This window comes from Anomaloglossus baeobatrachus, chromosome 1 (assembly GCF_048569485.1).
Source record: "Anomaloglossus baeobatrachus isolate aAnoBae1 chromosome 1, aAnoBae1.hap1, whole genome shotgun sequence".
Lineage (NCBI taxonomy): Eukaryota > Metazoa > Chordata > Amphibia > Anura > Aromobatidae > Anomaloglossus > Anomaloglossus baeobatrachus.
Window position 1 is genome coordinate 126,996,867 of NC_134353.1, and position 25,713 is coordinate 127,022,579.

A 25,713-nucleotide genomic window follows, 5' to 3' on the forward strand; every position below is an offset into this window, starting at 1 on the left:
CCGGAAGTGGATCTTCGCTCCCACGATCCTCAGGCCTTTGCAGCGGACGCGCTGGTTCAAGATTGGTCCCAGTTTCGTCTGTCTTGCGTGTTTCCCCCTCTAGTTCTTGCCCAGAGTCCTGCGCAAGATCAGAATGGAGGGCCGTCGGGTCATTCTCATTGCTCCAGACTGGCCCAGGCGAGCTTGGTACCCAGACCTGCTCCATCTGTCCGTAGAGGCGTCGTGGCATCTCCCGGACCGTCCAGACCTTCTCTCACAAGGTCCGTTTTTCCGCCAGAATTCTGAGGCTCTCAGATTGACGGTGTGGTTCTTGAGTCCTGGATCTTGACGACTTCTGGTATCCCTCCTGAAGTCATCTCCACTATGACTCGGGCTCGGAAGTATTCCTTGGCCAAGATCTATCACAGGACCTGGAGAATTTTCCTGTCCTGGTGTCGCTCTTCCGGCCATGCTTCTTGGCCTTTTTCCTTGCCGACCCTCCTGTCCTTTCTACAGTCCGGTCTACAGCTAGGACTATCCCTCAAGGGACAGGTCTCGGCTCTGTCAGTGTTGTTCCAGCTGAATAGGATAACTGAAGTGAGCACTAATATATATATTATGAGTGCAAGCCAAAAATTACATACCATATACGGATAAGGCTGCACATCAAACTTAGATAATAGTATAATGCCTCAAGCATATGGACAAATATTGGAATATACAATGAAAAATGCTACTTGCTAATTTGAACATGTGAATAATGAATTGCATACCTGCCATGAATATTAGGAAAAAGGAGATATTTAGCAATCGCATTGATCAATGTAACTGAGCCCCAAGGCCTCGTCAAGGCATATCTCCATATTGGGGTCCCTAGCTCTGTGACCCTAATTGTGTGTCATCTCATTGCAATTAAAAACTGCTATGGGTGGAGAGGGGTAACTAAGGACTTTCTTATATAGGAGATGGAAAAAACATGGCCGAAAGGGGCGGAGCTGTGTTCACATTCAGAAAAAAACTACATATAACTGAATAGGATAACTGAAGTGAGCACTAATATATATATTATGAGTGCAAGCCAAAAATTACATACCATATACGGATAAGGCTGCACATCAAACTTAGATAATAGTATAATGCCTCAAGCATATGGACAAATATTGGAATATACAATGAAAAATGCTACTTGCTAATTTGAACATGTGAATAATGAATTGCATACCTGCCATGAATATTAGGAAAAAGGAGATATTTAGCAATCGCATTGATCAATGTAACTGAGCCCCAAGGCCTCGTCAAGGCATATCTCCATATTGGGGTCCCTAGCTCTGTGACCCTAATTGTGTGTCATCTCATTGCAATTAAAAACTGCTATGGGTGGAGAGGGCTAAGTAAGGACTTTCTTATATAGGAGATGGAAAAAACATGGCCGAAAGGGGCGGAGCTGTGTTCACATTCAGAAAAAAACTACATATAACTGAATAGGATAACTGAAGTGAGCACTAATATATATATTATGAGTGCAAGCCAAAAATTACATACCATATACGGATAAGGCTGCACATCAAACTTAGATAATAGTATAATGCCTCAAGCATATGGACAAATATTGGAATATACAATGAAAAATGCTACTTGCTAATTTGAACATGTGAATAATGAATTGCATACCTGCCATGAATATTAGGAAAAAGGAGATATTTAGCAATCGCATTGATCAATGTAACTGAGCCCCAAGGCCTCGTCAAGGCATATCTCCATATTGGGGTCCCTAGCTCTGTGACCCTAATTGTGTGTCATCTCATTGCAATTAAAAACTGCTATGGGTGGAGAGGGGTAACTAAGGACTTTCTTATATAGGAGATGGAAAAAACATGGCCGAAAGGGGCGGAGCTGTGTTCACATTCAGAAAAAAACTACATATAACTGAATAGGATAACTGAAGTGAGCACTAATATATATATTATGAGTGCAAGCCAAAAATTACATACCATATACGGATAAGGCTGCACATCAAACTTAGATAATAGTATAATGCCTCAAGCATATGGACAAATATTGGAATATACAATGAAAAATGCTACTTGCTAATTTGAACATGTGAATAATGAATTGCATACCTGCCATGAATATTAGGAAAAAGGAGATATTTAGCAATCGCATTGATCAATGTAACTGAGCCCCAAGGCCTCGTCAAGGCATATCTCCATATTGGGGTCCCTAGCTCTGTGACCCTAATTGTGTGTCATCTCATTGCAATTAAAAACTGCTATGGGTGGAGAGGGGTAACTAAGGACTTTCTTATATAGGAGATGGAAAAAACATGGCCGAAAGGGGCGGAGCTGTGTTCACATTCAGAAAAAAACTACATATAACTGAATAGGATAACTGAAGTGAGCACTAATATATATATTATGAGTGCAAGCCAAAAATTACATACCATATACGGATAAGGCTGCACATCAAACTTAGATAATAGTATAATGCCTCAAGCATATGGACAAATATTGGAATATACAATGAAAAATGCTACTTGCTAATTTGAACATGTGAATAATGAATTGCATACCTGCCATGAATATTAGGAAAAAGGAGATATTTAGCAATCGCATTGATCAATGTAACTGAGCCCCAAGGCCTCGTCAAGGCATATCTCCATATTGGGGTCCCTAGCTCTGTGACCCTAATTGTGTGTCATCTCATTGCAATTAAAAACTGCTATGGGTGGAGAGGGGTAACTAAGGACTTTCTTATATAGGAGATGGAAAAAACATGGCCGAAAGGGGCGGAGCTGTGTTCACATTCAGAAAAAAAAAAAAAAAAAAAAATTTTAATTGCAATGAGATGACACACAATTAGGGTCACAGAGCTAGGGACCCCAATATGGAGATATGCCTTGACGAGGCCTTGGGGCTCAGTTACATTGATCAATGCGATTGCTAAATATCTCCTTTTTCCTAATATTCATGGCAGGTATGCAATTCATTATTCACATGTTCAAATTAGCAAGTAGCATTTTTCATTGTATATTCCAATATTTGTCCATATGCTTGAGGCATTATACTATTATCTAAGTTTGATGTGCAGCCTTATCCGTATATGGTATGTAATTTTTGGCTTGCACTCATAATATATATATTAGTGCTCACTTCAGTTATCCTATTCAGTTATATGTAGTTTTTTTCTGAATGTGAACACAGCTCCGCCCCTTTCGGCCATGTTTTTTCCATCTCCTATATAAGAAAGTCCTTAGTTACCCCTCTCCACCCATAGCAGTTTTTAATTGCAATGAGATGACACACAATTAGGGTCACAGAGCTAGGGACCCCAATATGGAGATATGCCTTGACGAGGCCTTGGGGCTCAGTTACATTGATCAATGCGATTGCTAAATATCTCCTTTTTCCTAATATTCATGGCAGGTATGCAATTCATTATTCACATGTTCAAATTAGCAAGTAGCATTTTTCATTGTATATTCCAATATTTGTCCATATGCTTGAGGCATTATACTATTATCTAAGTTTGATGTGCAGCCTTATCCGTATATGGTATGTAATTTTTGGCTTGCACTCATAATATATATATATTAGTGCTCACTTCAGTTATCCTATTCAGTTATATGTAGTTTTTTTCTGAATGTGAACACAGCTCCGCCCCTTTCGGCCATGTTTTTTCCATCTCCTATATAAGAAAGTCCTTAGTTACCCCTCTCCACCCATAGCAGTTTTTAATTGCAATGAGATGACACACAATTAGGGTCACAGAGCTAGGGACCCCAATATGGAGATATGCCTTGACGAGGCCTTGGGGCTCAGTTACATTGATCAATGCGATTGCTAAATATCTCCTTTTTCCTAATATTCATGGCAGGTATGCAATTCATTATTCACATGTTCAAATTAGCAAGTAGCATTTTTCATTGTATATTCCAATATTTGTCCATATGCTTGAGGCATTATACTATTATCTAAGTTTGATGTGCAGCCTTATCCGTATATGGTATGTAATTTTTGGCTTGCACTCATAATATATATATTAGTGCTCACTTCAGTTATCCTATTCAGTTATATGTAGTTTTTTTCTGAATGTGAACACAGCTCCGCCCCTTTCGGCCATGTTTTTTCCATCTCCTATATAAGAAAGTCCTTAGTTACCCCTCTCCACCCATAGCAGTTTTTAATTGCAATGAGATGACACACAATTAGGGTCACAGAGCTAGGGACCCCAATATGGAGATATGCCTTGACGAGGCCTTGGGGCTCAGTTACATTGATCAATGCGATTGCTAAATATCTCCTTTTTCCTAATATTCATGGCAGGTATGCAATTCATTATTCACATGTTCAAATTAGCAAGTAGCATTTTTCATTGTATATTCCAATATTTGTCCATATGCTTGAGGCATTATACTATTATCTAAGTTTGATGTGCAGCCTTATCAGTGTTGTTCCAGCGGCGTATCGCCTGGCTGGCTCAGGTGCGCTCCTTCATGCAGGGCGCATCCCACATCATTCCGCCTTACCGGCGGCCTTTGGATCCCTGGGACCTTAATCTGGTCCTCACGGCTTTCCAGAAACCCCCCTTTGAGCCTCTTACGGAGGTGTCTTTGTCTCGTCTTTCACAGACAGTGGTCTTTCTAGTGGCCATAGCTTCCCTCAGGGGAGTCTCTGATTTGGCTGCGCTCTCTTCGGAGTCACCTTTTTTGGTTTTTCATCAAGACAAGGTGGTTCTACGTCCGACTCCGGACTTTCTCCCTAAGGTGGTTTCTCCTTTCCACCTTAACCAGGACATTTCCCTGCCTTCCTTTTGTCCGGCTCCTGTTCATCGCTTTGAAAAAGCGTTGCATACTCTGGATCTGGTGCGGGCGCTCCGGATCTATGTGTCTCGCACCGCTGTTCTTAGGCGGTGCACCTCTCTTTTTGTGCTGACCACAGGTCGGCGTAAGGGCCTCTCGGCTTCTAAACTGACCCTAGCTCGTTGGATTAGGTCGGCCATTTCTGATGCCTACCAGTGTACTCAAGTGCCTCCCCCGCCGGGGGTCAAGGCACACTCGACCAGAGCTGTCGGTGCCTCTTGGGCTTTCAGGCACCAGGCTACGGCTCAGCAGGTCGGTCAGGCTGCCACTTGGACTAGTCTGCATACCTTTTTGAAGCACTACCAAGTGCATGCTCATGCTTCGGCAGATGCGAGCTTGGGCAGACGCACCCTTCAGGCGGCTGTCGCCCATTAGTGAAGTTAGGTTTCGCCTACTTCTCAGTTTTCTGTTTATTCCCACCCATGGACTGCTTTGAGACGTCCCATGGTCTGGGTCTCCCATAGGAACGATGAAGAAAAAGAGACTTTTGTTTACTTACCGTAAATTCTTTTTCTTATAGTTCCGTAATGGGAGACCCAGCACCCTCCCTGTTGCCTGTTGGCAGTTTCTTGTTCCGCGTGTTATCACCGGCTGTTGTTGTAGACAGAGGCTCCGGTTGTTCCGGTTCTTACTCTGTCTCTACTTGTGGGTGGCTACTCTCCTTCAGCTTTTGCACTAAACTGGCTATATTTGGTTATCCAGGGGGTGTATATGCTCGGAGGGAGGAGCTACACTTTTTAGTGTAGTACTTTGTGTGTCCTCCGGAGGCAGAAGCTATACACCCATGGTCTGGGTCTCCCAATACGGAACTATAAGAAAAAGAATTTACGGTAAGTAAACAAAATTCTCTTTTTCTTCCACTCTCGTTCTAGCAGAGGCTACTAATAATTCGGCTGTATATGTACGTTGTCTTATAGCTTGTAGATGGCTTGTCTACCCCACAGGTATAGTAAGGTGAAGCAGTCTTGTCACTTTTTTGACACAACTAAAATGAAATGATGGTAAAAAGCTGCAATTTTGCAGTGACTATTCCAACAATAGTGTGATTTGTGTTAGTTGTGGCCGTGAACCATGACTTGGCCGATCTGAAAATACCTTATAATGTCATGTCATTGTTTACAGACGCAGGTTTTCTTAAATCAATTTTTGAAAATATTTGCAACAAGATTTCTCAAAGTTCCTTGTCTGGATTGTGAGATTATAATTACTTTGCTTAATACAGAACGGGACCAGACAGGGGTGCCCTTTGTCCCCTCTGTTATATGTAATTGTTATGGAACATTTGGCGAATGCCATTAGGAAAAATGAGGATATCCAGGGGATTAGATGTGGTTCAGTCCATCATAAAGCGGCATTGTACGCAGACGATTTATTATTATATGTCAGTCAACCCCACACCTCCCTACCATCATTGATGAAGGAACTTGAACGATTTGGCCACTTAAGTAATTTTAGGGTCAATTTTTCTAAATCGGAGGCCTTGAATATCTCGTTGTCCCAATCAGAGGTTAGTCGGATCGCCTCCAATTTCCCGTTCAAGTGGAAACCTGAGGCAGTGAAGTATTTGGGGGTGTACATTCCGGCAGATTTATCTAAATTATACACGCTTAATTACCTAACCCTGCTAAACCGAACAATTAAAAATCTAACATCCTACAATGGATTGAGACTATCGTGGTTTGGTAGGATGAACGTGATTAAGATGGACATTTTACCCCGTTTTTTATACATTTACCAAGCTGTCCCTATAATACCCCCAAGTGGGTTTTTTCAGAGCCTACGTTCAGCTTTGGTGCGCTTTGTGTGGGGGGGGAGGAGGCCTCGGCTTGGGTTGCGCTCCTTGACTCGCCTAAAGGAAAAGGGGGGAGCTGGACTCCCTGACTTTAAAACATACTTCCAGGCCTCAGCTCTGGTCCGTGTGCTGGATTGGACTTTCCAAAACAAACATAAACAATGGGTACAGATAGAACAGACAGATATTCCAGTCCCGCTGGGCCATCTCCCCTGGATACCACTATCAGACAATTCCATGATGGGTTCGGTACCGAAATACACAAGGGACACCCTCAAAGTTTGGCACACAGTATCAGGCAAATTTGCTCCATCAAACACTCTAGGCCCCCTGTCTCCTCTCTTTTCTTGCCCTTCTTTCTGTCCTGGTTATCGGAAGAGTGCTTTTCTCGGATGGAGGGCAGTGGAGGACACCCGCGTTGGAGACATTCTCGTGGATGGTAAGCTGCCTGACTTTCAGGATATCAGAGTGCGGCCCATGGGGAGAGGAGTGCAGTGGTTTGAATACGTACAGCTGCGGTCGTTTCTCGCTACACGGGAGGCAGAGGGCCTGATCCGCAGAACTCTTACTCCACTGGAGGAACTGTTCAAAAGGGGGGACTCCCCGGATCATGCAATCTCCCTCATATATAAGGTCCTCATCGGACATGGGGGAGCTGATAAGACAAACTACCAGTTGGCTTGGGAACGGGATCTGGGGGAGACCAGCTCACAGGAGGAGTGGGCGAAAAGTTTCTTATTCAGCCACAAGATGTCAATTGCATGCTCTGCCCAGGAGAAAAATTATAAAATATTAACACGATGGTATCAATATCCGTCAAAGCTTCACGCGATCTTCCCACAGGTCTCCCAAGTGTGTTGGAGGTGTAACAAGGAGAAGGGCACCATGATTCATATTTGGTGGGAGTGCCAGCTGATAAAACCCTTTTGGACTAAGGTATTTGACAACTACCGACTCATAACTGGGAGACAGGTGGTGAGTTCTCCTAAAATTGCCCTACTTTCCATTTTGCCAAAGTCAATCTCTTACCACAAGAAAGACATCCTGAGATTCTGCATAACAGCCGCCCACTCGGTAATTCCAAGACATTGGAAAACAACCACAATTCCTCCAATCACAGAATGGTATTCGGAAATGACCGATATCTACAGAATGGAGGAAATGTCGGCTGACCTCTCTGGATATGGAGCTAAGTTTTATACAACCTGGAGTGAGTGGATGAGTTTCCATGACTCCACGGATTTCCATAAGCTTTTTTAAGAAACCTGGAAATGGGTGGACAGGGACACCTGCTTGCGCGGAGAGATATGGAAGGAGGAACAGGGGCTTCGGCTTGACCCCTGGTCACGGGTCCCCCAGGTGACCTCTTTCCCTTCCCCTCCCCCCCTCCCGCCCCCTCTTCTCTCCCACCCTGCTTTCTCTTTTCTTTTATATGTATCTTTTATATTGCTCTTTACTCATTCATATCCATAATCTTGTTGGAGTCTTTAATCTCTCTGGAAGTGACGAACTATATAATATTTCTTAATGGACAGAGGGAGTTGTGTCTTAGGACACATAAGGACATAACTAAACAGTTCAGTACATTTTTGTGTTGGAAATTTGTAAATGTTTTCAATATATGCTCATGATGTTTATTGTAATTATGAAACAATACTTAATAAAAAAGATTGAACATAATTACTTTGCTTAATTTGGTCTGTGCAAAATAAAGCGATAAACCAATGTGGAACAATTGAAGCGTGTACTGGGATTGTTACTCCATATGATAGGTGACAAGATGGTGATTGCTGGGTACTCAGTGAGCACAAAAAGTCAGGTGCATAGTTCCCTGTTTAAGTGCAGGTGCAGTGCACATGCTCGACCACTGCTTTATCCGAACAGGGATTTGAAATCCCTATTTCTTTTTCGCTCCTAATTGGGAGACCCAGACAATTGGGTGTATAGCTACTGCCTCCGGAGGCCGCACAAAGTACTACACTTAAAAGTGTAAGGCCCCTCCCCTTCTGGCTATACACCCTCCCGTAGGAGTACGGATTCCTCAGTTTTAGCTTTGTGCGAAGGAGGTCACACACGCACGCATAGCTCCATTGTTTTTAGTCAGCAGCAGCTGCTGACTATGTCGGATGGAAGAAAAGAGGGCCCATACAGGGCCCCCAGCATGCTCCCTTCTCACCCCACTGTATGTCGGAGGTGTTTGTAAGGTTGAGGTACCCATTGCGGGTACGGAGGCTGGAGCCCACATGCTGATTCCTTCCCCATCCCTTTTTACAGGGCTCTGGGTGAAGTGGGATTTACTGGTCTCCAGGCACTGAGACCGTGCTCCATCTACAGCCCCTGGAGAAGATGCTGGATTGGAGCGGAGTACATCAGGGACATGGCCCTGCTTCCTCAAGGTACTCTGTGTCCCCGTGCATTTCGCGCTCACACCGCAGCATGCTGGGTGTTGTAGTGCGCCGGGGACATCAGCGCTGCGGCGCTTGTGCCATGGCCTCATTTCAGCTTCGCTGAAGCGGGCACACTTTTGGGGAACGGTCGCGCCGGCCGCTGGGACTGCGGCGCGGCTGGCACTTGTGGTGCGCCGGGGACTTCAGCGCGGGCCGCGCTTTTACGGCGGCCGCGCTGATAACTCGAGTCCCCGGCTTTTGCGGCCTGGTTCCGTTCGTTCCCGCCCCCAGACCTGCCAGTCAGGAGAGGGGCGGGACGCTGGTCAGTGCATCAGCGCTGAGGGCTGGAGTCGTTTTTACATACTCCAGCCCTCACAATAGGCACAGAGGGGACACTGTTTCCCGCACTTTTGTTTGGGAACTCCCACGGGCCGCCCCTCTCCACAGACGCCGGCAGCCATTCCTGCTGACACGCTGAGCTGCAGAGGGGAGCCGGGGAGACCCAGACAAGGAATTCTGCGCCTCTTACCCGCTATTCAGCGGGCGGTAAGCAGCCCTCCGGGCTCACCCCCTCTTGTGCCAGTAGTAATCTTAGTATTTTGTTCCTGCAAATACTTTGTACTGCATAGCGCTGGTCGCCTTTTGGCTATAGACTCTCTCACATTGCAGAGAGCCAACAGCATGTCGTCCACAAAACGCAAGGGTGCCAAGGCACAGACATTATATGCTTCCTGTACCGCATGTGGGACTTTTCTACCGGCAGGCTCCAATGACCCCCATTGTGTGCAGTGCTCGGCCCTTGTGGCACTTGCACAGCCGGGACCTCCACTGGACGTGACCCAGGGTGTACCACCTGTGAATGCTGTCCAAGTGACAGGAACTGAGTTTACAGCTTTTGCTGACAGAATGTCTCTCACTATGTCACAAATTCTTGACACATTGCGGGCTAGGCCTGTACTTCAGGCCACGGACACTGTGCAATCATTGCCCCCTGGTCCCCCTCAGCTGAATTACTTCCAAGCTCCGGGACGGGCACATACACCTCAGGGTGAAGACTCTGACTCGGACGATGGTCCCAGGCAACCTAAGCGGGCTCGCTATGAGAGGCCTTCACATTCATCTCAATGGTCAGGATCCCAGCGAGATGAATCTATGGGTGATGAGGCGGACGTAACTGATCAGGATTCTGATCCTGGGACCGCTCTCAATCTAGATACACCAGATGGTGACGCCATAGTTAATGATCTTATAGCATCCATCAATAAGATGTTAAATATTTCTCCACCAGCTCCTCTTGTAGAGGAGTCAGCTTCGCAGCACGAGAGAATCCATTTCAGATATCCCAAGCGTACATTAAGCACTTTTCTGGACCACGCTGACTTTAGAGACGCAATCCAGAAACCCCACGCTTATCCGGAAAGGCGTTTTTCTAAACGGCTTAAAGATACACGCTATCCTTTTCCCCCTGAGGTGGTCAAGGGTTGGACCCAGTGTCCAAAAGTGGATCCTCCAATTTCCAGGCTTGCAGCTAGATCCTTGGTTGCAGTTGAAGATGGAGCGGCACTTAAAGATGCCACTGACAGGCAGATGGAGCTCTGGCTGAAATCCATCTATGAAGCTATTGGAGCGTCGTTAGCGCCATCTTTTGCTGCCGTATGGGCACTCCAAGCTATCTCAGCCGGGCTTGTGCAAGTCGACTCAGTCACACGTGCATTTGCCCCGCAGGTAGCACCATTGACCTCGCAAATGGCGGCATTCGCGTCGTACGCGATTAATGCTGTTCTTGACGCTACAAGCCGTACGGCAGTGGCGTCAGCCAACTCCGTTGTTTTGCGTAGGGCCCTGTGGTTGAGACATTGGAAGGCAGATTCTCATTCCAAGAAGTGCTTAACCAATTTGCCTTTTTCTCGTGACCGATTGTTTGGAGAGCGTTTGGATGAAATCATCAAACACTCCAAGGGTAAGGACTCATCCTTACCGCAACACAGACAAAACAAACCCCAACAGAGGAGGGGTCAGTCTGGTTATCGGTCCTTTCGAGGACCGGGCAGGTCCCAATTTTCCTCGTCAAAAAGGACTCAAAAAGATCAGAGACGCTCAGATTCTTGGAGGTCTCAGTCACGCCCAAAAAAGACAGCCGGAGGAACCGTTGCCAAGACGGCGTCCTCATGACTTGCAGTCTCCGATTCCCACACCCTCGGTCGGTGGGAGGCTTTCCCACTTTGGCGACATTTGGCTGTCACGCGTCAAAGACCGTTGGGTGAGGGATATTCTGTCTCACGGGTACAGGATAGAGTTCAGTTCTCGTCCGCCAACTCGTTTCTTCAGAACTTCTCCACCACCAGACCGAGCCGATGCTCTGTTGCAGGCGGTGGCCGCTCTAAAGGCGGAAGGAGTGGTGACCTCCGTCCCTCTTCAGGAACAAGGTCACGGTTTTTACTCCAATCTGTTTGTGGTCCCAAAAAAGGACGGATCGTATCGACCCGTCCTGGATCTAAAGTTGCTCAACAGACACGTAAAAGTCAGGAGGTTCCGGATGGAATCCCTACGCTCCGTCATAGCCTCAATGTCTCAAGGAGATTTTCTAGCATCAATAGACATCAAAGATGCGTATCTCCACGTGCCGATTGCGCCAGAGCATCAGCGTTTCCTACGCTTCGTCATACACGACGAACACCTGCAGTTCGTAGCGTTACCTTTCGGTCTGGCAACAGCCCCCCGGGTCTTCACCAAGGTCATGGCAGCAGTAGTAGCTGTCCTGCACTCGCAAGGTCACTCGGTCATCCCGTATCTAGACGACCTGCTTATAAAGGCACCCTCTCAAGAGGCATGCCAACACAGTCTGAAAGTGGCACTAGACACTCTCCAGAGTTTCGGGTGGATTATCAACTTTCCAAAGTCTCATCTAACCCCGACCCAATCACTGACTTATCTTGGCATGGAGTTTCACACTCTCTCAGCGATAGTGAAGCTTCCACTGGACAAGCAGTGTTCGCTGCGGACAGGAGTGCAATCTCTCCTTCAGAGCCAGTCACACTCACTGAGGCGCCTCATGCATTTCCTAGGAAAGATGGTAGCAGCAATGGAGGCGGTCCCGTTCGCGCAGTTTCATCTGCGCCCTCTACAATGGGACATTCTACGCCAATGGGATGGGACGTCGACGTCCCTCGACAGGACTGTCTCCCTCTCTCAGACTGCCAAGGACTCTCTGCGTTGGTGGCTTCTCCCCACCTCATTGTCACAGGGAAAGTCGTTCCTACCCCCATCCTGGGCAGTGGTCACGACGGATGCGAGCCTATCAGGGTGGGGAGCGGTGTTTCTCCACCACAGGGCTCAGGGGACGTGGACTCAGGAAGAGTCCACCCTGCAGATCAATGTTCTGGAAATCAGAGCAGTCTATCTTGCTCTGCGAGCCTTCCAACAATGGCTGGAAGGCAAGCAGATTCGGATTCAGTCGGACAATTCCACGGCGGTGGCGTACATCAACCACCAAGGGGGAACACGCAGTCGCCAAGCCTTTCAAGAAGTCCGGCGGATTTTGACGTGGGTGGAAAGCAAAGCGTCCACCATATCCGCAGTTCACATCCCAGGCGTGGAAAACTGGGAAGCAGACTTTCTCAGTCGCCAGGGCATGGACGCAGGGGAATGGTCCCTTCACCCGGACGTGTTTCAGCAGATCTGTTGCCGCTGGGGGACGCCGGACGTCGATCTGATGGCGTCACGGCACAACAACAAGGTCCCAGTTTTCATGGCACGGTCTCACGATCACCGAGCGCTGGCGGCAGACGCCTTGGTTCAGGATTGGTCGCAATTCCGACTACCCTATGTGTTCCCACCTCTAGCATTGTTGCCCAGAGTTCTCCGGAAAATCAGGTCCGACTGCCATCGAGCCATTCTCGTCGCTCCAGACTGGCCAAGAAGGTCGTGGTACCCGGATCTGTGGCATCTCACGGTAGGCCAACCATGGGCACTACCAGACCGTCCAGATTTGCTGTCTCAAGGGCCGTTTTTCCATCTGAATTCTGCGGCCCTGAACCTGACTGTGTGGCCATTGAGTCCTGGATCCTAGCGGCCTCAGGTTTATCTCATGAAGTAGTTGCCACAATGAGACAGGCTAGAAAACCATCTTCAGCTAAGATCTATCACAGGACGTGGAAGATATTCTTAGCTTGGTGCTCGGCTCAGAGGGTTTCTCCCTGGCCATTTGCATTGCCAATTTTTCTTTCCTTCCTGCAGTCTGGGTTGGAAAAAGGTTTGTCGCTTAGCTCTCTTAAGGGTCAAGTCTCCGCACTACAGAAGCGCTTGGCACGGCTTTCTAAAGTACGCACGTTTCTCCAAGGAGTTTGTCATATCGTTCCTCCTTACAGACGGCCATTGGAACCCTGGGATCTAAACAAGGTTCTCATTGCTCTCCAGAAGCCGCCTTTCGAGCCTTTGAAAGAGGTTTCCCTTTCTCGGCTTTCACAAAAAGTGGTTTTTCTTGTGGCGGTCACGTCTCTTCGTAGAGTGTCCGAGCTAGCGGCGTTATCTTGCAAATCTCCCTTCCTGGTGTTTCACCAAGACAAGGTAGTACTGCGTCCAATTCCAGAGTTTTCTCCCAAGGTGGTTTCTTCCTTTCATCTCAATCAGGATATCACTTTGCCATCTTTGTGTCCGCATCCAGTTCACCAATTTGAAAAAGGTTTACATCTGTTGGACCTGGTGAGAGCACTCAGGATTTACATTTCTCGCACGGCGCCTATGCGCCGTTCTGATGCGCTCTTTGTCCTAGTCGCTGGTCAGCATAAGGGATCGCAAGCTTCCAAATCCACCCTGGCGCGGTGGATCAAGGAACCAATTCTTCACACATACCGTTCTGCTGGGCTTCCGATTCCATCTGGACTGAAGGCCCATTCTACCAGAGCCGTGGGTGCGTCCTGGGCATTGCGGCATCAGGCTACGGCTCAGCAGGTGTGCCAGGCGGCTACCTGGTCGAGTCTGCACACGTTTACCAAACACTATCAAGTGCATACCTACGCTTCGGCAGATGCCAGCCTAGGTAGACAGGTCCTTCAGGCGGCGGTGGCCCACCTGTAGGAAAAGGCTGCCTGACAGCCCGATCACGAGGTATCTTTTTACCCACCCAGGGACTGCTTTTGGACGTCCCAATTGTCTGGGTCTCCCAATTAGGAGCGAAAAAGAAGGGAATTTTGTTTACTTACCGTAAATTCCTTTTCTTCTAGCTCCAATTGGGAGACCCAGCACCCGCCCTATTGTTCTTAGGGTTTCGTTTTTCGGGTGCACATGTTGTTCATGTTGTTTCTTAAGTTCTCCGATCTTGTTATCGGATTGAATTTGTTTTTTGAAACTGTTATTGGCTTTCCTCCTTCTTGCTTTGGTACTAAAACTGAGGAATCCGTACTCCTACGGGAGGGTGTATAGCCAGAAGGGGAGGGGCCTTACACTTTTAAGTGTAGTACTTTGTGCGGCCTCCGGAGGCAGTAGCTATACACCCAATTGTCTGGGTCTCCCAATTGGAGCTAGAAGAAAAGGAATTTACGGTAAGTAAACAAAATTCCCTTCTTTTGGAGTTGATAGGACAACGAGCGGTCAGATTCTCAGTGATCAGCAACTCAATCAATTACCCTTTGGATAGGTAAAAAGTTGTAGTATCAGTACAGCCCTTTTGAATATCAAAGAGAAGATAAAAGCATAAGCGACAATGTGCCATACACAATGCAATCTGGCACAACTTGCTAAGTGTTGAGTACCCCATATCTTCTATAAAGCATGGGCCCACACATGGTCCAGAAACAAGAACCATATAGGGGCGGCACTGTGGCTCAGTGGTTACAACTGCAGTCTTGCAGCGCTGGGGTCCTGGGTTCGAATCCCACCAAGGACAATATCTGCAAGGAGTTTGTATGTTCTCCCCGTGTTTGCGTGGGTTTCCTCCGGGTATTCCGGTTTCCATACATACAGACATACAGATAGGGAAATCAGATTGGGAGCCCCAATGGGGACTGTTCCTGATGCATGTAAAGCGCTGCGGACTATGTTAGCGCTATATAAAAATAAAGATTTTTTTTTTTTAGGATAAAGTGAGGTTATATAGTATAGCAAACTATGAGTATAACAGTTACTAGTATGCCAATAACAGGAATAATGTGAGGGCCAGCATCAGACAATAAAGTAATAGTGCAAAAATTATATACTAGGGATGAGCAAACCCGAAATGTAAAGGTCAGTGGGCGTCCAAGGCTGAAACCCGAATAGTCCTTTTTTTTTTTTTTTTTTTTTTTTTTTTAAAAAAAGTCCATGTCAGAGTTCGGGTATTTTTGATTTGCTAACCATTCGATCGAGCATCGCTGTTGTCAGGTACACTTGGTGCTCGGCCCAGTGTCAGCCGCTTGCAGTCTCTGGCTCGCACTGGGAGGAAATCAACATTTTCAGATAGTGTGTGTGTGTGTGTGTGTGTGTGTGTGTGTGTGTGTGTGTGTGTGTAAATTAAAAAAAAAAAAACCCTCTCTCTCCGCTGAAAGGGCTCTGTTTAGCCCCCGAGTTTGGGTCCCCATTGACTTTACATGGGGTTCGGGAACAATTTCAAGTCCGGAACCCAAAACAAACTTCTAGGGTATGTTCACATGCGGCATCTTTCTTTAATCGCAAAGATGCATCATTTTTGTTCCAAAATACTCACCAAAAACGCGCCGCGGCAAAAACGTATCAAAAAACGCATTGCGTTTTTGACGTGTTTTGCCCAATGCTTTTTTTTAAGTCAAATCTATTGACTGGAAGGGCTCAAAAACGCTGGAAAAACCCAAAAAGAATTGACATGCTGCATCTTCAAAAACACAGCCAAGCTGCTGCCAACAAAAGCTGCCCAGTGTGGACAGCAAAATAGAAATCTCAGACTTTGGGGGAAGGAAATGCATGGATTTTGGGGCATCTTTGTGACCTCAAAAAACGCACCAAAAGATGCTCTGTGTGAACTTAGCCGTAACTAATGCATGCATATTGCCACATCACAGGGAAGTACTTTTTTTTTTTCCCCACTGGGGCAGGGATCCCTGCTTCTAGGCGGTAGGGGGTAGTTTTGGCCTCTTATGGTGAATTGGGTTGATCTGTCTATTCTTGGCTTTTGGCCTTTTTAATGGTGTATGCTTTCTTTTGCTATGGGACGATGTAGGAGCAGGAGATGACATGCTGGTTTTGCCTGTCGGTTTGCTTTATATAACATGTATAGTAAATGTTTCAGAATATGTTGGGAATAGTTATAAATTGTTAGTGAAGATATCAGCGATGTATTTGTTACATGTAACATGTTTTTATTTCAATTATTACAGGGATTCTTACAACATCAACCAGATTCGGTCCTTTCCCAAAAGTCGCTTGTAAGTGCCATTTATTTTTACTTGTGTTCTCTTTTCTTTCCAGCAGCTCTAAGTAACTTTGATTTTGATAGTGTTAAGGCCGCTTTATACTCAATGACATCACTAACGAGATGTCGTTGGTGTCACGGAATTCGTGATGCACATCCGGCCTCATTTGCGACATCGTTGCGTGTGAAACGTACGAGCGACCGGCAGCGATCAAAAATATTCACCTGATCGTTGACACGTCGTTCAATTCCCAAATATCGTTGCTGTTTTAGGACGCAGGTTGTTTGTCGTTCCTGAGCCAGCACACATCACTACATGTGACACCCCAGACACGACGAACAACACAGTACCTGCGTCCTCCGTCAACGAGGTGGGCGTGTCTTTCATGCGGCTGCTCTCCGCCCCTCCTCTTCTATTGGACGCCTGCCGTGTGACGTCGCTGTGATGCCGCACGAACCGCCCCCTTAGAAAAAAGGCTGTTCGCCGGCCACAGCAACGTCGCTGGGAAGGTAAATGTGTGTGACGGGTACTAGCAATATTGTGCGCGACGGGCAGCGATTTGCCCGTGATGCACAAACGACGAGGGCGGGTGCGATCGGCAGAGTCATCGCTAGCGATGTCGCTGCGTGTAAAGTGGCCTTTACTGTTGAGTGCAGGATACGCTGCTGATGATCATGCGTATTATGTCTATTTAAATAACATTTTTTTTTTCTGGAAGTTGCCGGTGTCCTCGGATACATCGCTGGAAAAGTTTCTTACATTAAACAATGCAGAGAGAAATTTCTGAAATTAGAAAATTCTCCAATGGCTGAACTCATTCGACAAGGACCAAGGGCTCAAGCAATGTAAGATAATCTCTTGTCCTTTTACCAACAAAAAAAACAAAGTACTATGACATATGAAGAAATAGTAAAGATAATTTTATGTCTTGGTGAATCATTGGGGTTTAAAGGAAGCCATTGTAGCTCCAATAAAATGATGTCTGAATGAAGTCAGCACTACATGGCGGTAAGTTGGCTGCATTTTAGCATCTGTGTTATGAACATAATGCCCGGCCTGCCATTGAGTCTACTAAGCCATGCTTAGATTTCCAAGGGGCAAAGGAACTGTGTGGGCTCCAGATCTTGGGGCCCTATTATAATGGCTTAAAAGGGTATTCTTATCTGATTTGTTTATGGGATATTCTTGGGATATGCCACAAATGTATAGTGGCTACTAGCCCTACCAATGGGATCTGCTTGAATCTCGAGAATCGGATCCCCTGTGGTCGGTGGAGAGGTGATAGGGATTCCCATACTAGTCAATGGGCATTCTGACCACTCCACTAAAATCGGCGCACAAGGCCTTATTTTTGAGATAGATGCACGTCTCAGAGAAGGACCTGCAACCGCTATACATTTACGACACATCTTGTGGTTATGCTGTAGAAAAAAAAAAAAAAAAAGACGGGGATACCCCTTTAAATTTGGCCATGCCACGATCATCTCAAACTGGACTAGGTTATGACTTTGAGACAAGTCAGACGTGCTCCTCCAGACTTTGTTTTTTGGGGAGAAGTCTTGTGCCTCTTACTTCCACGTTAGGAAATGTGCAGGGCCAGTTACGTCCGGTGTTCGGCTTGTGCTGAACACCGGACGTAATCCTTCTCCTAATGCACGAGTGAACCTTTTTACATTGTTTTGTTTATAGAACTGAAAATAACTTGGTCACTTTTATCTCATCATTTTGGGATCTTTTCAGTTTTTTTTTTTAGTGTTTTGTAAATAACTTTTCAGATTTCCCCCGCGTACAGACCATCCTTCTGAACTTTCTGATGCTGACATCCAAGCCCCACTTCAGACTTTTGCCCCATCTGAACAGCCGTCAAGTGTGTACTCCAGCAAGTACGAGTCAAATGTTGCTGAAGTGCCTTTTAGTGCATCCATGAGTGAGTCTTCACCCACTGGAATTGGAGACAATGTTTTAGTGGGTAAGTGCTGATTGCTGTCCTATATCATTATATCCGCTGTATTAGGCCTGTCCTGTGAATTGACTAGACATTGAGGACCGCGCCAGTGCTCCTGCTTAACTGTAGCTGTATCCAAACCTATTCTCTCTGTGGACTTGTAAAGAAGTGAAACAGGTTTTCATACCCCAAAATATCTACATGTGCATGTTATTTTTTAACATTAAAGTCCAGAATTTTTTTTACATGTCCAGTCCTCTGTCACTCCAGCTCTTTGAAGATCTGAAGCCTCTGTCACTCAAGCTCTATTCTCTCCTGCTTGACTCACAGCCTCTATCCTGTGTGACTTTCATGCAAAGGCTGTCAATCAAGCAGAGAGGAGTCTGCATTGGGAAGGGAATAGAGCTGGTGTGACAGAGGTTTAGCTCTACAAATAGTTCTTCAGGCTCATTTGCATATCCGTTCAAATGCTGATTTCTCAGTAATGGAGGAACAGACTGGCCATGTAAAGATATTGCTGGACTTGTCTTTGGAAGAACTACATACATATATAAAAAGTTGAGGGTGAGGGGTGAAATCCTTCTGACATATTTTTTAAAACTTAACACTTGTTTATCATGGCCCTACTGAACAGTATCTACATTTGTTTCTGTCATTACATACTAATTGTAAGGGAGAGAACCCCACCTCTGAAAATTCAGTGATAACTTTTTAAAGTGAATGTGTCAGGTGCAATATGCACCCAGAACCAGGAGCAGTTCTGTGTGTATATTTCTAATTCCTGCCCAACTGTCCCAGCATCTAGTAGCATAGATAAAGAGATCTGTAGAAAAAGAGCGCAGGGACTAGTCTCAAGCGCGTTACTTCCCTTGGCTAGTCTGCCCCCACAGCATGTAAGCACGTCTCTGGATCATGTGCACTCATACTGTGTGTGTGTGTGTGTGTGTGTGTGTGTGTGACATCCGACTGCACTGCTGTCAACTGAGTACAGTCTGATATATAAAAAAAAAAAAGTATTTCTAAAGATCCTTTATGATATGCTAATGAGCGCAGGGACTAGTCACAAGGGCGTTATTTTCCCTGACTAGTCCGCCCACAGGGGCATGCTAACATGCTATTCTTTGCCCAGTGTCATCGGTGGTGATGCACGTACCTGTGTCCGTTGTCACCGCCTCAGACAACTTTAGGGTCAGTGCGCATGATCAGAATGCCCGGCACTTCCGGTCATTTCTGATCATGCGCACTGAGTTTAAATCCGGGGTTTGAGTCAGTAACAACAGACACAGGTACGCGCGTCACCGCCAATTCTGCTGGGCAGTGGGCATTGAATAGCATGTTAGCATGCACCTGTGGGTGTGCTAACATGCTAAGCGGGTGGACGAGTCTGGGGAACGAACGCCCTTGCAACTAGTCTCTGCACTCATTAGCATATCATAAAGGATCTATAGAAATACTTTTTCTAAAGATCTCTTTATCTATGCTTCTAGATACAGGTACAATTAAGCAGGGATTAGAAATATGTCCCCAGTACTGCTCGTGGTTCTGGTTGCATATTGCACCTGAAGGCTCACTTTAACTCCTTCACCCCTGGACGATTTTTAGTTTCTTTTTCGCTCCTAATTGGGAGACCCAGACAGTGGGTGTATAGCTACTGCCTCTGGAGGCCGCACAAAGAACTACACTTAAAAGTGTAAGGCCCCTCCCCTTCTGGCTATACACCCTCCCGTAGGAGTACAGATTCCTCAGTTTTAGCTTTGTGCGCAAGGAGGTCAGACACGCACGCATAGCTCCATTGTTTTTAGTCAGCAGCAGCTGCTGACTATGTCGGATGGAAGAAAAGAGGACACATATAGTGTCCCCAGCATGCTCCCTTCTCACCCCACTTATGTCGGAGGTGTTTGTAAGGTTGAGGTACCCATTGCGGGTACGGCGGCAGGAGCCCACATGCTGATTCCTTCCCCATCCCTTTTTACAGGGCTCTGGGTGAAGTGGGATTTACCGGTCTCCAGGCACAGAGACCGTGCTCCATCTACAGCCCCTGGAGAAGATGCTGGATGGAGCGGAGTACATCAGGGACATGGCCCTGCATCCTCAAGGTACTCTGTGTCCCCGTGTATCTGGCGCTCACACCGCAGCATGCTGGGTGTTGTAGTGCGCCGGGGGACATCAGCGCTGCGGCGCCTGTGCCATGGCCTCATTCAGCTTTGCTGAAGCAGGCACATTTATGGGAATAGGACGCGCCGGCCGCTGGGACTGCGGCGCGGCTGGCACTTGTAGTGCGCCGGGGACTTCAGCGCGGCCTGCGCTTTTACGGCGGCCGCGCTGATAACTACAGTCCCCGGCTTTTGCGGCCTGCTTCCTTTCGTTCCCGCCCCCACACCTGCCAGTCAGGAGAGGGGCGGGACGCTGCCCACGTCCAGAACTCGGTCGCGCCGGCCGCTCGAACAGCGGCGCGGCTGGCACTTGCGGTGCGCCGGGGACTTCAGCGCGGCCCGCGCTTTTACGGCGGCCGCGCTGATAACTCGAGTCCCCGGCTTTTGCGGCCTGCTTGCGTTCGTTCCCGCCCACAGACCTGCCAGTCAGGAGAGGGGCGGGACGCTGGCCAGGGCATCAGCGCTGAGGGCTGGAGTCGTTTTTACATACTCCAGCCCTCACAGTCAGCACAGAGGGGACACTGTTCCCGCACTTTTGTTTGGGAACTCCCACGGACCGCCCCTCTCCACAGTAGCCGGCAGCCATTCTTGCAGACACGCTGAGCTGCAGAGGGGAGCCGGGGAGACCCAGACAAGGCATTCAGCAGCCTCTTACCCGCTGTTCAGCGGGCGGTAAGCAGCCCTCAGGGCTCACCCCCTCTTGTGCTCGTAGTATTCTTAGTATTTTGTTGCTACAAATACTTGGTATTACATAGCAGTGGTCGCCCTTTGGCTATAGACTCTCTCACATGCAGAGAGCCAGCAGCATGTCGCCCGTAAAACGCAAGGGTGCCAAGGCACAGACATTGTATGCTTCCTGCACCGCATGTGGGACTTTTCTACCGGCAGGCTCCACGGACCCCCATTGTGTGCAGTGCTCGGCCCCTGCGGCGCTTGCACAGTCGGGACCTCTGCTGGACGTGTCCCAGGGTGTACCACCTGTGAATGCTGTCCAGGTGACAGGAACTGAGTTTGCAGCTTTTGCTGACAGAATGTCTCTCACTATGTCACAAATTCTTGACACATTGCGAGCTAGGCCTGTACTTCAGACCACGGACACTGTGCATGTATTGCCCCCTGGTCCCCCTCAGCTCCTAGCTCCGGGACGGGCATCTACACCTCAGGGTGAAGACTCTGACTCGGACGATGGCCCCGGGCAGCCTAAGCGGGCTCGTTATGACGGGCCTTCACATTCATCTCAATGGTCTGGATCCCAGCGGGATGAATCTATGGGTGATGAGGCGGACTTAACTGATCAGGATTCTGATCCTGGGACCGCTCTCAATCTAGATACACCAGATGGTGACGCAATAGTTAATGATCTTATATTTAACATCAATAAGATGTTGAATATTTCCCCACCAGCTCCTCCTGTAGAGGAGTCAGCTTCGCAGCACGAGAGAATCCATTTCAGATACCCTAAGCGTACATTAAGCACTTTTCTGGACCACGCTGACTTCAGAGACGCAATCCAGAAACCCCACGCTTATCCTGAAAGGCGTTTTCCTAAACGACTTAAAGATACACGCTACCCTTTTCCCTCTGAAGTGGTCAAGGGTTGGACCCAGTGTCCAAAAGTGGATCCTCCAATTTCCAGGCTTGCAGCCAGATCCTTGGTTGCTGTTGAAGATGGAGCGGCACTTAAAGATGCCACTGACAGGCAGATGGAGCTCTGGCTGAAATCCATCTATGAAGCGATTGGAGCGTCATTAGCGCCTTCTTTTGCGGCCGTATGGGCACTCCAAGCTATCACGGCCGGGCTTGCGCGAGTCGACTCTGTCACACGTGCATTTGCCCCGCAGGTAGCACCATTGACCTCGCAAATGGCGGCATTCGCGTCGTACGCGATTAATGCTGTTCTTGACGCTACAAGCCGCACGGCAGTGGCGTCAGCCAACTCAGTTGTTTTGCGTAGGGCTCTGTGGTTGAGACATTGGAAAGCAGATTCTCATTCCAAGAAGTGCTTAACCAATTTGCCTTTTTCTCGTGACCGATTGTTTGGAGAGCGTTTGGATGAAATCATCAAACACTCCAAGGGTAAGGACTCTTCCTTACCGCAACACAGACAAAACAAGCCCCAACAGAGGAGGGGTCAGTCTGGTTATCGGTCCTTTCGAGGACAGGGCAGGTCCCAATTCGCCTCGTCAAAAAAGACTCAAAAGGACCAGAGACGTTCAAATTCTTGGAGGTCTCAGTCACGCCCAAAAAGACCAGCCGGAGGAACCGTTACCAAAACGACGTCCTCCTGACTTGCGGTCTCCGATGCCCACACCCGCGGTCGGTGGGAGGCTGTCCCACTTTGGCGACATTTGGCTAGCAAATGTCAAAGACCGTTGGGTGAGAGATATTCTATCTCACGGGTACAGGATAGAGTTCGGTTCTCGTCCGCCAACTCGTTTCTTCAGAACTTCTCCACCACCAGACCGAGCCGATGCTCTGTTGCAGGCGGTGGCCGCTCTAAAGGCGGAAGGAGTGGTGACCTCCGTCCCTCTTCAGGAACAGGGTCACGGTTTTTACTCCAATCTGTTTGTGGTCCCAAAAAAGGACGGATCGTATCGTCCCGTCCTGGATCTGAAGTTGCTCAACAGACACGTAAAAGTCAGGAGGTTCCGGATGGAATCCCTACGCTCCGTCATAGCCTCAATGTCTCAGGGAGATTTTCTAGCATCAATAGACATCAAAGATGCGTATCTCCACGTGCCGATTGCACCAGAGCATCAGCGTTTCCTACGTTTCGTCATACACGACGAGCACCTACAGTTCGTAGCGTTACCCTTCGGTCTGGCAACAGCCCCCCGGGTCTTCACCAAAGTCATGGCAGCAGTAGTAGCTGTTCTGCACTCGCAGGGTCACTCGGTCATCCCGTACCTAGACGACCTGCTTATAAAGGCATCCTCTCAAGAAGCATGCCAACACAGTCTGAAGGTGGCGCTAGACACTCTCCAGACTTTCGGGTGGATTATCAACTTTCCAAAGTCTCATCTAACCCCGACCCAATCTCTGACTTATCTTGGCATGGAGTTTCATACTCTATCAGCGATAGTGAGGCTTCCACTGGACAAGCAGTGCTCGCTACGGACCGGAGTGCAATCTCTCCTTCAGAGCCAGTCGCACTCACTGAGGCGCCTCATGCATTTCCTAGGAAAGATGGTAGCAGCAATGGAGGCAGTCCCGTTCGCGCAGTTTCATCTGCGCCCTCTACAATGGGACATTCTACGCCAATGGGATGGGAAATCGACGTCCCTCGACAGGACTGTCTCCCTCTCTCAGACTGCCAAGGATTCTCTACGTTGGTGGCTTCTCCCCAACTCATTGTCACAGGGAAAGTCGTTCCTTCCCCCGTCCTGGGCAGTGGTCACGACAGATGCGAGCCTATCAGGGTGGGGAGCGGTGTTTCTCCACCACAGGGCTCAGGGGACGTGGACTCAGGAAGAGTCCACCTTGCAGATCAATGTTCTGGAAATCAGAGCAATCTACCTTGCCCTGCGAGCCTTCCAACAATGGCTGGAAGGCAAGCAGATTCGGATTCAGTCGGACAATTCCACGGCGGTGGCGTACATCAACCACCAAGGGGGAACACGCAGTCGCCAAGCTTTTCAAGAAGTCCAGCGGATTTTGACGTGGGTGGAAAGCAGAGCGTCCACCATATCTGCAGTTCACATCCCAGGCGTGGAAAACTGGGAAGCAGACTTTCTCAGTCGCCAGGGCATGGACGCAGGAGAATGGTCCCTTCACCCGGACGTGTTTCAACAGATCTGTTGCCGCTGGGGGTCGCCGGACGTCGATCTGATGGCGTCACGGCACAACAACAAGGTCCCAGTTTTCATGGCACGGTCTCACGATCACCGAGCGCTGGCGGCAGACGCCTTGGTTCAGGATTGGTCGCAATTCCGACTCCCCTATGTGTTCCCACCTCTAGCATTGTTACCCAGAGTTCTCCGGAAAATCAAGTCCGACTGCCAGCGAGCCATACTCGTCGCTCCAAATTGGCCAAGAAGGTCGTGGTACCCGGATCTGTGGCATCTCACGGTAGGCCAACCGTGGGCACTACCAGACCGTCCAGATCTGCTGTCTCAAGGGCCGTTTTTCCATCTGAATTCTGCGGCCCTGAACCTGACTGTGTGGCCATTGAGTCCTGGATCCTAGCGACCTCAGGTTTATCTCAGGGAGTTGTTGCCACAATGAGACAGGCTAGAAAACCATCCTCAGCTAAGATCTATCACAGGACGTGGAAGATATTCTTAGCGTGGTGCTTGGCTCAAGGGTTTTCTCCCTGGCCATTTGCATTGCCAATTTTTCTTTCCTTCCTGCAGTCTGGGTTGGAAAAAGGTTTGTCCCTTAGCTCGCTTAAGGGTCAAGTCTCCGCGCTATCCGTATTCTTTCAGAAGCGCTTGGCACAGCTTTCTAAAGTACGCACGTTTCTCCAAGGAGTTTGTCATATCGTTCCTCCTTACAGACGGCCATTGGAACCCTGGGATCTGAACAAGGTTCTCCTTGCTCTTCAAAAGCCGCCTTTCGAGCCTTTGAAAGAGGTTCCCCTTTCTCGGCTTTCACAAAAGGTAGTTTTTCTTGTAGCGGTCACGTCTCTTCGAAGAGTGTCCGAGCTGGCGGCGTTATCTTGCAAATCTCCCTTCCTGGTATTTCACCAAGACAAGGTGGTACTGCGTCCAATTCCAGAGTTTTCTCCCAAGGTGGTTTCTTCCTTTCATCTCAATCAGGATATCACTTTGCCATCTTTGTGTCCGCATCCAGTTCACCAATTTGAAAACGGTTTACATCTGTTGGACCTGGTGAGAGCACTCAGGATTTACATTTCTCGCACGGCGCCTCTACGCCGTTCGGATGCGCTCTTTGTCCTAGTCGCTGGTCAGCATAAGGGATCGCAAGCTTCCAAATCCACCCTGGCGCGGTGGATCAAGGAACCAATTCTTCACACATACCGTTCTGCTGGGCTTCAGATTCCATCTGGACTGAAGGCCCATTCTACCAGAGCCGTTGGTGCGTCCTGGGCGTTGAGGCATCAGGCTACGGCTCAGCAAGTGTGCCAGGCGGCTACCTGGTCGAGTCTGCACACGTTTACCAAACACTATCAAGTGCATACCTACGCTTCGGCAGACGCCAGCCTAGGTAGACAGGTCCTTCAGGCGGCGGTGGCCCACCTGTAGGAAGAGGCTGTATGACAGCCCGTTCATGTGGTAT

At 48.1% G+C, this 25,713-nt stretch overlaps 1 protein-coding gene across 1 annotated transcript in view; it reads left to right on the forward strand.

The window, feature by feature from the left end:
- OCIAD1 (OCIA domain containing 1) overlaps positions 1–25,713 on the forward strand; it is a 42,401-nt gene that overhangs the window by 11,038 nt on the left and 5,650 nt on the right. The window contains exons 4-6 of the mRNA XM_075347031.1: positions 16,342–16,389; positions 17,096–17,222; positions 18,153–18,346. Coding sequence (XP_075203146.1) covers positions 16,342–16,389; positions 17,096–17,222; positions 18,153–18,346 — 369 coding nt within the window. The remainder of the gene's footprint in view (positions 1–16,341; positions 16,390–17,095; positions 17,223–18,152; positions 18,347–25,713) is intronic.